The 14,675-nt window shown below is 38.7% G+C and overlaps 1 protein-coding gene across 4 annotated transcripts in view; it reads right to left on the bottom strand.

Annotated features, from left to right (window-relative positions):
• The window catches only part of LOC108736059, a 174,944-nt gene that overhangs the window by 32,031 nt on the left and 128,238 nt on the right, over positions 1-14,675 (bottom strand). For 2 of the 4 annotated variants that reach the window (XM_025980757.1, XM_025980758.1), the window contains 2 exons: positions 9,752-11,986; positions 8,624-9,374 (listed from right to left, as the gene is read on the bottom strand). In XM_025980757.1, the coding sequence (XP_025836542.1) occupies positions 9,042-9,374; positions 9,752-11,986 (2,568 nt within the window). In that variant the 3' untranslated portion in view covers positions 8,624-9,041. Of the gene's footprint in view, positions 1-8,623; positions 9,389-9,751; positions 11,987-14,675 lie in introns of those variants that run through there. The other 2 variants (XM_018468337.1, XM_025980759.1) reach the window with 2 other exon arrangements.

Raw genomic sequence — 14,675 nt, 5'->3', positions numbered from 1 at the left:
ACGGCGCGGCCGCGCGGGACCGGCGACGGTCGCGGCGTGCCGAACAACGAAACGGTGCACATCGAAGTCGACGTGCTGGCGCGGTTGCTCGCGCTCGCCGAAACCTGCGACCGGCCGGATTCTCGCGCCAGCGTGCACGTGCGTTCGGGCGAGAACGCAAACGTGCAGAGAACAGACGTGCACGTCGAAGCGCGCCGGCGGTTCCGCGGTCGCCAAGCCACGTAAGCTCTGCAAGGCCACGAGCAGGCAAGCAAAGCAAAGCAAGCGAGCGAGCGAGAGTAAGCGGCAAGCCTCTGCACGTGACTGCGTATTGCGTGCGTTGTTGCGTACGTACGCGTGCATGATAACAGGTACCTACGCAATACGTATGTGCTCGGATCCGCATGTAAGCACCTATCGAACGCACGTACGTGCATCGTGGACAGGTAACCGGCTAGGTTTAAGGAGTCGATGCGCGATCTGGCGCCGGGACAATTCAAAACAAAGGCTGTAATTAAGCAATAATTTCGTTTTAATCGAAGTAGATTGATTAATTTTCATTTTTAATTCATAGTTTCTCTATGTATACGCAGATAGGAGTGTTAATTTATATTTTAACAATAAATTAATCTACAATCTGTAGCTAATATAGATCATATATAGGCAACCCAAAATACAGCAAACATTACAATCCTAAAAGAGCAATAATAGAGAAAATTGTAGAACGTTTTTCTCATGAAAGTAAGAACAACATTACACATTTTTGCAACAGTAAACTACTACATAACTTTGAATTGTTTTTAGGGTAAGATATGATTTTCTATGCAATAATCATTATTCATTCTTTGTTCCCAGGCAGCTGAAGAGATAATAGTTTAAATTAAAACAATAAAATAGCAAAAGAAAGCACGACATAGCGCCCGTGCATTTTAAACATGTGCAGGAAACAAGGGCATGTTTTAAATGATTCATGGAATTGAAATATAAATGGACACAGCGTTATCCTTGTTTGCCATCGTCGTCCCAGTTTCTTGGGATCGTGACTTTGCTGCAAAAGAATATTAGCCATTGTCAGGTCTGTTATACGACACCCCACGGTGGAACAAAGCAAAAAGATGGTTGTAGGATAGATTGAGTTCGTGACCAGGACATTACACTGTCCTGAACTACTAGCCGACTTCGTTACTTCCATGCACAGCAACTTTAACGCGATGGGAAAATTTTCAGCAGTCTGAAAATACAATTATTGGCTTTAAGGTAAATACTACGAAGGCGTAGAAAAGCTAAACATAACTGTTTTTGAAATTTCGATTTAAATCTCAAAATTTAGACTTGCGTCTCGAAATTTCAACTTGCAACTGGACATTTTTTAACTTGCAGCTGAAAATTTTGACTTGCAACTTGAAATTTCGATTTGTAACTCAAAATTTATGAGATGAGATCATTTGCCAGTCGGTCTAAGGGTTATTTATGGAGTGCGATGCCCTTCAATGTCGAATTATTATTTTTCGGGGTAAGTTGTTCTTGTCCCGCAATTATATTTTGTATTTAGTTGAAAGAGTCATTTTAATCAAGACTATAACCGTGAAATGGTTTGTTAGTCGGTCTAAAGGTGAGTTATAGGTTGTTAAACCCCTCAGTATCAAATTATAATTTCTCAGAAAACGCTAAGTTTTAGCGTAACAAATTTGTTCACGAATACATTTTGGGATAGGTGTGCTACCCTGACCTTCAGTGAGAATCACGACTAATTTTATATAAGGAACGGAGCACTAGGAGTTTAATTACAACACTAAATTAGCACTAATGGAGCGCAAAGTTTTCATGTGAACCCTTTTGCGATTTTGTGATGTTAAGACTGGTTGGACATGCACCTCCACTTTTTCCTATGCTGAGTTAATGTTCGCATTTCACTAAAATTAGAACAACTCACATCCTTAACTATTTGCGAACAGCAATCTAATCTAGGTCTACCTCTACCCCTCCTAACTCCCGTTTCTGCCTCTAATCGTATATCTCTAACTAGACCTTCATGCCTGAGAAGGTATTCTACCAACCTATCTCGCCTACTTCTTATTGACTTCCATAGAGTCCTCTCTGTTCTCCTATTCTTTCTAATATCTCTTCATTTCTATCCTTCTCTATTGACAGTATCCTCATCATTAGTTGTACGTTCAACTCGGGATTGTGTGGTGGTTTCCCGTTGCTTTCCACAGCGCAGTATTGTGCATCAGAGTGTCATACCGATCTTCGTGATCTCTACTACCCTGAGTACTGAAAGAACAGCTGCTCTTTTTCAGGGACTTGTCTTAGTCTGGTTTCTCTTTAAGAACCTCTCCCCCCCATTATAGTTGAACCTACGACCCGGCTCCCTAAATTATCGAAAGTCGGAAGCCAATCTAATCACTCTAGTTTGTACAAGAGTTTCGTCAAGGTTCAAGTCGCTTAGGATCTTTAATTACTGTTTTTTTAATGGCTGTAATCTATGAAGTAGTATGAACGACGTAAAATATTGCGATTGTGTTGTTAATATCCAAAGATTCGGTGATAGTTAACAATGGTATTCTGAAAGGACAGATGCAATGAAACTATTGTTGCCATGAAATAGTAATAACCATTAGCGACGAACAGTAATGGGTTCTTTTACGTAAACTAGGCTTCGTAGCCTTCACAATGCATTCTGCGAATGAATTACTGTAAATGAAAAAGTCTGTTATGACTATTTTTATTTCTGTATGCACCTGCTGAATTTCTCGCGAGTGGAAAATTGCAAGACGTCTCGATTCCTTTTTATATGCCATACTCAGTAATCCGCAAATGTCGGTTCCGAAAATTTATCAGATAATAAAAGCGTGCAGAAATTTATATACAATGTAGGTATATGTCTATTCAAAAAAGCAACTGTATCTCTTTTTTAAACATCAATTAGCACAAGATGGTCTTATGACATTACGCGATATATACGACATAATTTTACATACTTTTCACCCTTAACACTTCTCAAAATGATTGTTTAGCAAAACTAGAATTATGTCTAGTTATGAAAGTATCTTCTGTGAACACAATCATTTCATGTTTTGTCTACGATTTATCGAGACTGACCGTGGCGTGCTGATGAGATCAAGATCGCTATCAATAAATAATTACTGTGTTGAAGATGTTGGTACTTAAAATCTGTTTGGACCATGCGATTTTGCATATAATTTTACCTATACTTCTCCCTTCAAAGGTACCAAAATAATTGTTTAATACGTTGTAAATTTGCTTTTTATCCTTAGGATTTAGAAACTCATAAAAGAATGTGTTATAGCAGGTGCTCTTGCGGTTTTACGTTCAAAATAAAGATGAATCATCGAACACAAAATCGACAAGTGCTTAGGAAAAGGTTTATCCGTTTTGATCTTGGCAGTTGAAGGTATTCAAATGCTCCAAGGCGCGTGTAAAACTTGAAGATAAATAATAGAAATTCGAATTTCTCTTAGAGATTATTTTGGGCAGGATAATCTTTTGAGATTCGGCAGCTGTGTGAATTTAGAGGCCAGAAGTACACACTTTGGTGCACACAGGGTGAAACGAAACGACTGAAGTCACGATCTCATGTGCCCTACTTCATCATCATCATAAGGTCGTCAGTTCTAAGACTGGTTCGACACACACCTCCACTCTTTCCTATTCTTCTAGCTAATCTTCGCATTTCTCTAAAGCTAGAACATCCCACATCCTTAACTATTTACGAACAGTAATCTTGTGTAGCTTTACCTCTACTTCTTTTAACTCCTATTTCTGCCTCTAATATGTCTCTGGCTAGACTTTGATGCCTGAGAAGGTGTCCTACCAATCTATCTCGCCTATTTCTTATTGACTTCCATAGAGTCGTCTGTTCTTCTGTTCTTTCTAATACCTCTTCATTTCTAACCTTTTCTACCCACGGTATCCTCATCATTCGCCTATAACACCACATTTCGAACGCTTCTAACCTTCTCTTTTCCGCCGCGCCCATCGTCCATGTTTCGCACCCATACAACACCGCGCTCCAAACATGCACCTTTAACAAGCTTTTTCGAATTTCTAAATTAACCGATCGCGAGCATGGAAGTGACTTCTTTTCATTGTAGGAGACTCGAATCAAGCCAGAATAAATAGTTAAATTAATATTAACATTACTTGCCAAAAATCTTAAAGTTTTTATAAAGAAAACAGCAAGAAAATTTGTGAAAAAATTACCAACGAATTAAAAATAAATTAATAACATTAAATGCACTTAATTGAATTACGAATTTTTATTTGATTTTACTTTATTTCTCCAGTAATATTACGAGATTGCGACCAGGATAAGAAGAAGCTTATTTCAAACGCCCTGTAAACGTCTGGATAATGTTCGATTGAGCGATTTCGCTTATTGGAAAGCAATAAAGCAGGGAGAACATTGTGCGGGAATGCGCAGGCCATTATCAGACACACATTATACAGAAACGTTGGCAAAGGCCCGGGTTGCCCGCCTTTCAAATTTCAATCTCACGTCAAAAGATATTGAATTCTGCACTAGCTAATAATGTGCCCTCGCTAAAGGCAACTTTCTTATTTAATTCACATAAAATCGGCTTTACTTGCTGCCCCCTTTACCCTTTGTCAGATGAATATCTATTCAAGAAAGGCCAAACGATTTATTGACGAAAACTCTTTATCAATTCAAAATTTTCATTACTTTTCATACTTGCAAGGCACAAAGGTTATTGCGAGTTTGCGGTGACACATTATTTTACAATGAATCTCAATTTACGGACAAAAGCGTTTAGTAATAAATCTTGGCAAAACCAGGTTAAGGTAGGGAATGACAATTATAGGCCAGTCTTCAAAATTTCCATTTTGTAATGGATAATTTGTTAAAGATCAACTTGATCAACTCACTAAGAATGTAGAGAATGTATTAAAAACTATCATCATGGTAGGAATTGACAATTATTGGTGTAAGTCTCAAACACTTCAATTTACAGAAGAATTGAACTCAGTAATGAACAATTTAGTAATAATTGAGTTAGAAATTCGGTAAGAATGTAGAGAGTCATAGAAACTAGTGGAAAAGGAACGAGATGGTAGAGAATGACAATAACTGGCAAGTCTTAAATAATCCATTTTACATCAAAATGAGACCAATAATAAATAATTTAGCGAGGATTATGCTAAATATTCATTAATGATGGAGAGGGTAATAAACCATGGGAAAAAAGAGGTAAAATAATTAGTAATTCTTAAGCATTTCAATTTGCGGGGAAGATGCGTGAGATATTACACGATTTAGCGAAGGTTTAGTTAAATACTCAATAAAAATGTAGACAAGGCAATAAATATTACTGTAGAAGAAAGGGGGTGCATGTTAATAAATAGCGACGGTATGTATTTACTAAAGTTTCCGTTGAGTACGATGCAAATTACGAATTTCAATTCCGTAATGGTATTTATTTTTCTTTCTAACAGATGAGAGAATTTGCATTCTTATGCATATTTTAATTTCGATACCGCCGGTAAAGATGAAAAGCTCGGTGTTTTTGCATAATCCCAGATCATACTGCTTACTCGTTGAAAGTCACTTATCTATCTCAAGAGCACATACATTAATATAAATAAAAGATGTCTAAATTGTATGTATGTTTAGTCATAGTATATTCAGTATATAGTTACATAAGTTCGACGGATTTGTGAACTAATAAGTACGGTTTGTCGTTGTTGCTGTTGTCACCTCTCGTAGCTTAGTGGTCAGAGCATTGGTGCGTAAGGCCAAAGGTCCCGGGTTCGATTCCTGGCGGGGGTGTGACAACAGCAACAATTTTTCCCTCATTAATAAAAAATTCGGAAATGAATTTTCAGAATAATATTTCAAATATTAAACTAACTCACTTCTAAAAAGATGTCTAAATTGTATGTATGTTTAATATAAAAAGTTTCGTATACATAAGTATCCATATACATCTAGTAAAAGTACGATACACATAATTAAGATACTATAAAAGAATATAAAATAGGGTAGCATATATACAATCCCTCTTCGTTATACTTGTGACGACGTTACGTGGCTTGAACAATTTAAAACAGCTCGATCGTAAAAAAACGCGATTGTTGATTGCTTTAAAAACGATTATTACATTTCGGACGTGACGAAGTGACGTAGAGGGTTGTTAATTGCACGGGGCGTATGGTCGTCGCGGCGCACTAGACAAAATTGCCGATTATTAGCGGAGCAATTTGAGCAGTCGAAATCCGGATTTAATGACATTAATAAATGTGTAATCGCACATCAATTAAAATGTATTTCAGTTGTCGACGGAAGTACGTGGACAACTTACCAATCCCATTATTTATTTAACGGTAAATTATAAATAATTTCCATTCGACAGGGCCGACTGGCTTAATGAGTACCGAGTATACAGTACCCGTGGCGGTGGTGGTCGTGTTTGTACAGCGACAAATTAGATATTCTACCGAACATGTATGTGAGTGTGCAATTTCGATCTAACTTGATTAGTTAAACAAATGATCAGGGCTAAATAATCAAGTGATAAAACAAGATTATTCAATATCCCCCGTCTACGTGTTTTGTTACAGCGGGAATTAGATGAGAAAATCGGAGATATCAGTTCATGTCGGGAAATACCCGCCAGGATAGAAATTAGCGCCTAATTTTTCTGATAGCATTTGTTACCGTGGGCTAAAATTTAACATATTTTCAAACAAACAACACGATTTATCGACGACTTCACGTGTAAATCACGATTTCGAATTTATTAGGTCTCATCAGTACGCCGTAAGTCAAACCAATGCTGATCCATGCAAACAAGTTGATTAATATCAAGTAACTTACAGTACATCGCCATCTGTACGTACTTACTGCTACCTATAGTGTTTAACAAGGTCTATTTGAAGATATCTACAATTTCTAATTAAAGTTCGAAATCAATATATTGCCGTTTTTCATTTGTATATATACAGATTTACTCAACGGATTTAAGAAATTTTTAGTAAAATTTATTTTCATGAAAACGTATCGTAAAAGTTGCACCCTTAAAAGTTTTTATTTTATTCGGTAATTAGCTATGATGTTTAATGGCGTAATTACTGTGACCAGATATACATCTGACATCAAAAACTTACCTTTCTACGTAATATTTAAAATGAGAAGACGTGAAAGAAAAAGACGGTGCATAAACGTTTTGATGCAATTAAAAGGTTTGAAATTTTGAAAATTCATCAGGAAATTGGAGTCGTACTCGGCGTCTGGGCTCGTACATATTAATAAGGGCTTAGCATTACCATATTTTGCTGGATTTATAGGTGCGAACTTTAAGCTAATTAGAAATTTCAAACTTTTAATTTTTGTGCACCGCTCTGGCCAAACGTTCAGTTTTTACTTTTTATATTAACAGGAGAACCTACGAACAGGCATATTCCTGTTCATATAGTGATTGACAAGATGACTATTTTGTCAAAAACTATGAAATTAAGAACTTATTGTTCCCTATTTTACGTAATATAAAAAATATAGAATACTAGAAACACATTCTAACTACACAGCGACAACAGCAATTTACCAAAACCAAAAGAAAAAAAATTCTACTCACCGCCCATAGTGGTTTTAATGGAACAATTTTTGGAATATATCTTCAGTCCTTTTTTGGCTTCTTCATTAGCCTAGTCCCTAGTAGATATCATAGAATTGCGCTTACATAATACATAAGTCGTTAGTACACTGCAATTATTACATTCAAGTCCAGAAACTGGCTGAATGGACAATAACGAGCTCACGAGGCAGTGACATCACGATAACTCAGTTTCTTTTATGGATACCGACATAAGATGATTACCTTTTACTTTATTCAGATACATAAAAGCTCATTTGATTAGTTGAGACATAAAATACGTTGACAAATAAACAAAATTATTAAATATATGTAAATTAACATTTTAACGAGTCAAAAACATGCTGAAATTTTCATATTGAACGAGTAATGTCGATGACACTTGACACGTGCACACATGTATATATTTTATATGGATTAATTCGTGCTACAACATCAAACTGTTTCATTACTGTGTCTATTAATCCTTTACCCTCTTCATGTAACTTAATTTGCTTTTAATAAACGATATATTACAAAGTGATAATTTTTAATCAAAGATAATGGAAACTTTAAATTTTGACTTAATTTTCAGAATTTTTGGTAACCATCCTTTGTCTGTATCTAAGATGATTGTCTTGTAATCATTTAAAATATTGCAACACTTATGGCTTTTACATAATTTGCTATTTATACCAATATACATTCTGTCAAGTTTGATAGCCCAATAGAGGAAGTGGTTTTTCAAAATTAAATCACTTTCGTAACTGTTTTAACTGATCCAAACAGAAATTTGTGTGAAGAAATAGATAACAAAAAAGTATGAGTAAATAAAAATTATCGAAGGATTCAAGGAAAACATTTTGGTTCTTAATTGAGAATAATAAAATAAGTGAAGTAAGAATAAAATAAGTACTTCCTTACCTGATAATTAAAAATGTAATAAAACGTAATAAAAATTATCGAGGGGATCATACAAGAAAATAAACAAATAAACGCAAATATATAAAAAATAAAATAAAAAAGGAACATACCTATGCCAAAGGGTACTTGTAACGTAACCACCTCTTCCATGGTTTACAGCAATCTTACACTTTCGAAGTAAGAACTAATGCAAGAGGCAAGTCTTTAAGTACCTAGCCTTCGTTTCACACAATACGTCTTTCAATTTCAAGCGTCACATTAGTAGGTCTATTCATTAATTAGTTTAAGTTTAGTTCGTAAAAGTGCATTCAACTGAACATTTTAAAATCGTTACTATGTATTGTATTAGTTAGTCGTCGAATAACACCACGAATTGTCACCTCGCGCATTACGAAACAAACAATCACAAGAAGGCACCGACAGATTACAAGTAGTGAGCAAAAGGACGGATTTTCCGGGGTAGAGTCGTTCTCATACGGTCGTTTCCCGATCCACGTGAATATACTCGACGGGGGGAGCTATTTTATGTCAAGAATTCAACGACGAGTCGAGGAGACGCGGACCGGTCAGCATCTTTTTTTTTGCTAATTTACGACGACGCTTCACTCGAATTTTGTGTATCGCGACACACGCGAGGAACAACAGCGAGCACAGTATCGCGGCCGCGACCGCCAACGTGGCGCCGGGTAGCGACGTGAGCAGCTTCGACGCCGAGCCGCATTGAGCCTCGGACTCGTCGTACCCTGATGGACAGTGGTCTTTACTGTCGCACCACAGAGACGAGCTGATGCACGCGTCCAATTCCGGACACCTGTACGGACACTCCAGTTCGGTGTCGTTTTGGCTAGTGTTCAGGGGCACCTAGAAATAAATTACTACGGATAACATTATCAAACAAGTTCGAGGAACCCTGCAAAACAACCTTTCCTCAGGAAACTATTTTTCATCCCGTACCTAATACGTAAATGAGCTGAGATATTATCAAAAGTCCATGAGTTAGTTAACTTTGAAATCACCCATTTTAACCCCATGAACCCATTTCCAGTTGAACGATCTTATTAATTAATCTGAAAGAGCCCTCTTTAGATACGTTTGAAACATCATTCTAATCATCCCCTTGTTCCAAAATCAAAAGAGATATTAATGACACATGAAAGGTGACAAGTCCTCGGCAATTCAAGTCGTCTCGAAAATATCTGAAAGTTTTTGATAGACAGATGTTAACATATTATCCTTACCTGAAGCTGCTGCAAAAGAGACGATCTGGGCCTAGAGATTTCCAGCCAGTGAAGTGCGGCGATTCCCGATTCCCGGCTGACCCACTCTATCAGGAAATTGGGTGGTTTCAATCGGGTGTGTAAATCACCCTCTCCCCACCATTCCTCGCTGAAAACGTGGACCGCTAAGGGACGCGATCCAGGTTCCGCAGGACAGAGGGCTTTCACAACTTTAGGTGGCCGTCCCGAATAGATCAGGATCCTGTTTTGAGTAGGACATCTCGTGGCTTCGTCCTGTCTCAGTTTAAGAGGGAGAAAAGCGCCCCACGAAAGAATGAACAAACTTTTATTGGCACGCGCTTCGATCATCCACGGCAAACCGGCACATAGTAAGTCCGATCTTTGTTCGGGTGGACTCGTGAATCGAATTTCGCCCCCGTCACCCAAAAGTTTTTGCTTCCGAGGACAATCAACCATCCGTATGAGCTCGAACGTGGCGTGAAAGTACAAGTTCGTGAAGTCTTCGGTAATGTTCATGTCATTCGCGACGAAATGGAGTTCTAAAGCTCGAGAGGACGAGAGGAACACCATGGGCTTGGACACTAGACTGGAGTTGTCGCACAAGCAACCCCTGGGAAGCTTAATATCTCGCCACGGCACCTCCCAAACGCTCAATTCCGCTATGCGGGAATCCGGATGATGGTCGCAAACCGATCTTCCCGAATGACCGTCGATTCCGGTGACACAGGTGGGATCTAGGCCGAAAGACGCGTTATTTACGATAAGCCTCACACGTTCACTGGGTCCCGCTTCGAATCTGTACACACAATTCAAATTTCGCGCCCCACCGCGCCCGTAAAGGAACACATTTCGAGGAACAAACACGTCTCCTACATGTTGCTTTCGGAAGACGCGATAGCACGGGCCCTTTTTCTCTCTACTCGGCCACAACTCCCCTTCGAAACGAACGTCTACGAACTCGTATCTCAGTCTAAACGAAGCCGGATGTAATGCGGTCCCGTCTTCAGTGTGATGTTGAAGCACCAAGTTTCTCCCGGTGGAGATGTAACTTTCCGAATCCGAACACGGCCTCGTGAACCTGGTGGCGTTACTGAGGGCTGTGTGATCGCATAATCGCGGAGGCTCGTCACATTTGTCTTCCAGAAGCACTTTTCCGTCCCAGACGCGTAATTTGGTCGCACAATTTCCACTTGTTCCGTTCCCCAGCAAGGCATGAGCAGCATTTTCCCCAACAAGAAGAGCTCGTTGGCTGTACGACACAAAACTGATCCAAACGAGGTCGTTGGGGAACCCCTTGAAGCTGTAAGTGCACGTGGTGTTGGGCGGTAGGGAATGACGGGTGCTCAACAGCTCTCCTCTCCTGCCACGTCCAGTCCAAACTTCATCCCCGTCAGGATCGGTGGCGTTCAACTCGAAATTACACCCGGCAGCTTCGTGAGAAAAATCCAAAGAGTCCGAGTCGACGAAAACGATTTCCACGTCTAATTCGAAACCCCTCAGGGGACTTTGCGAAGGAGGGGAGTGGAGAGGAATACTAAAGGGCGACGAATGAAATGCCACGAGCATCTCAGGACCTCTGGACACTACCCTCGGCAACCAATCGCCTCCGCAATATTTTGCAAGAACAGGGTCATTTGTGGAACCACCATCGTAAAAGATAAGATGGTCCCTCTCACCCGTGCAGTCCCTCCAGGCTCTCAAAGCCCTGACGGTCTTATTAAGCCCCAGAACGTTTATGGATCTCTTCATGTGCATTTTATGGGGTGCCTCTTGACGTACTGCTATCATTGCATGCTTACAGGTAGGAACAAACTTCTGTCTCAAGCTCCAGTAGCAGGACACGTTCCTGGGATACATCCCAGGATAATTGGGTGATTGTAATTTGCACGTTTTCCTGTAGCACTCTTCGAACTGTCGCGTGCAGTAGGTTCCGGGAGCTACTTGACCCCGTTCCAAGGGAGATGCGGGAGATCCGAAACGAACTATGGCCTCTCGGCGAGACACGAACCGGAACCGCAGCCGAAACTGGAAAGGCGACTGGGGATTCGCGAAAAGTTTAACGCTCGCGGTGACCGTCGCCGTTTCACTGTAATACGCCGCGGGACCGGAAGACACCCCGCACCATGAGCCACCCGTAAAGGGTCGACCGAGTTCGCTCAGTTGCATGTAGCCGTCAGGACATCCGTCCAAACCCTGAGACTCGTAGCGGCCCACCTTGAACTCGTCGAAAATGAGCTGAAATAAAATAAATATGAGTAGCTTTAAATTATAGAAAAACCGGAACCTTGTCATGGAATTGTTTTCTAAAGTTTCAGGAGAAATATAAAGATGCTTCTGGAAATGCAGTTTATATATTTTATTTGATAAAAATATATTTAGAATGCAAAAATTATAACCGATTAAAGACAACTTGTTACTAATATTTGAAAATATATTATATCTCACCCTTCGACATGTTTCAGAAAGTTTTTTTTGTTTTATTTTTCAAGTTCGTTTTAGCGAAGACATGAATACTTGTTAGAGCTTGTTAATTACTTAGCAGTTTTTGTTCATTTGCAACTGCAGACCTCCTGCTACAGAAAAAAAATACGAACCGAGACAAAGTAGAAAGCAAAAACCGAAAAAACAAATAAAGTTAAAAGCATCTTCTTCCGAGAAATTATCTGCGGCAGGGCCGTTTCTCATCAAGTTGAGCCGGCAGTTTTAAAATCTCTTCAGACTACTCGTGAATAGTTCATTAATGAAGACAGTCTTCGTTTTAAGCAAATGCTTAAGAATTTAATATTAATAAGACAAGTCTTTCTTTAAAACGACGCCACGCGATGCTCTCCTCAAAAATAAAATACAAATTTATTTCAATACGCTCCATCCCTTTAAAATTATTCAAATGTACCAATTCACCTTCACTCCGCCGGCAATCCTAAAATGTTTTGTATCACACGGTTTCTTTTTAAACAATAAGAGGGAACTTTTTTAAATGAATCAGAAACGCGATCTCGGAGCAAATATTAAATGAAAACGGAAACTTTTTTAAATGAACAAATATTAAATGAATGCTATCTGTATAACAGAAATTAATACCAGGTAAAAATGTATAAATTACGTCCTGTTATTCCAAGTCCAAATCCACGGAAAAACGAAATGTGTATTTTTAATAAAAATATTTTGCGGTGCATTCCGAAATGAAATTAATAACAATTGTAATAATGAATATAGCTTAAAGCTACGTTTAATGCATATTCCGCTAAATTATTTACTTTTCATTTAGTTACTGCTAAAGTGTTTTAATGTTTTGGTTGGATATATATTTCGAGCAACTAAAAACATATTTAGAAAATTTTATTGAAAAGTTTGGTGGAGGCGCCGGGACGATTTAAAATAAAGGGTATAATTTGCCTATAACTTCGATTTTATTGAAGTAGATGAGTGAATTGTCTACTTTAAATTATATTTTCTTTACGTAAATGCAGATAGGAATGCTAGTTCATATATTTTTTTACAATTAAACTACAATTCGTAATAATATGTATAGACAACCCAACATACAGTAAAGTTTGCAATTCTATTAATGGAACTATTAAGAAAGTTAGAAAAAGCTTTTTCTCACCAATATTGCTCTTTTATGTGAAACTTAATACTATTCTCGACCTATCCAAAATCACGTAGGAATAATTGATTATTTAGCAATATTTTTAAAGTTTGATTGCAAATCGTTGCAAATATAATTACTGAAGCTACATATTTTCGACATATTATGGATCACGGAATATTGAGACAGAATTAAAAGAGGTCAACATAGGACATCCCTACACAGAAATCCCCAACAAACTCAAGCAAGCGAGACAAGCTCAAAATTTTCAGCCGGCCCTGGCATAACCCCGGCTACGACCCTGGCTAAACGAGCAGGCACGTATGCACGCTTACATGGAATGGACTGGCAGAGGGTCATCAAACGAGGTCAGAACTTAAATATAATTCCGTTATCGGCCAGTTTTGAGAATGCCTAAACGAAATTAATTGCTTATTGTGGCTCCCAGTTGGCGTACTCGGCGGACAAAGGTTCGATTATAACCGCGATCAGATAACGAGAATTACAACAATGCAATTTAATTGTGTCCAACTGGTCACAACCGACGGCTAAACGAGGGCTTATGCATGTGTGTATTGGGGTGGGCGCCTTCGCCCACCATTTTCAGCCGGCGCTGTTCTATAATTATTACTACCTTTGTGTAAGCCGTTGCTGTCGTTACAGGTCACCAAAAATATTCGCGCTACTGTTTCGTTTTGCATAAATGCAATCAGACGAGAATTTGGCTCGCATTGCACTAGAATCAGCCATGTCCAACCCCATAGCCTTCTCCTAACATAAACAGCTCATAAAAATCTTCCATAATAATGGATGACTTCTACTTTAAACTACGATTAAATGATAATATTCTGGACAACGATAGTAACCCTAAAGAATCCTTCTATTCATTAATTTGGACGACTTACTAGTGAACATGCTGCAGAATATTATATTATGAGAGGAGATAGCCACACCAATTATGTTTACAAAACTCATTTTGATCATTAATTAAACTCGTAAACCAATGAGTGGGAACTTAAAAAAAGGCACACAGATACAATTTTTGAGAGAACATTCAGAACGGATGGGAAATCTCTAATATTTAAATCCTGACACTCCTGGTGCGCATCAGAGCCGATTCAATCAGCGCAATTTGCTTTTTGTTCGTTTTAGTGTTTTTCTGAGGCCATAAGATGACCCCTACTTCCGGACTGAGTGGTCCGATCTCAATGGCAGTACATTCAAAATTTTCTAGAGACAGTGTGCTCTGCGTAAAGTGTAAAAGCGCCCACCTACGAGGTTCCGTTTCGGAGTTATGGCTGTCGGAAGTGGTGGCAAACTGTTGTCTTCGAAATC

Source organism: Agrilus planipennis, unplaced genomic scaffold, assembly GCF_000699045.2.
Source record: "Agrilus planipennis isolate EAB-ADULT unplaced genomic scaffold, Apla_2.0 scaffold8, whole genome shotgun sequence".
NCBI lineage: Eukaryota > Metazoa > Arthropoda > Insecta > Coleoptera > Buprestidae > Agrilus > Agrilus planipennis.
Note: the sequence above shows the minus strand (reverse complement) of the source record. Positions and strands in the feature narration are given on the sequence as shown.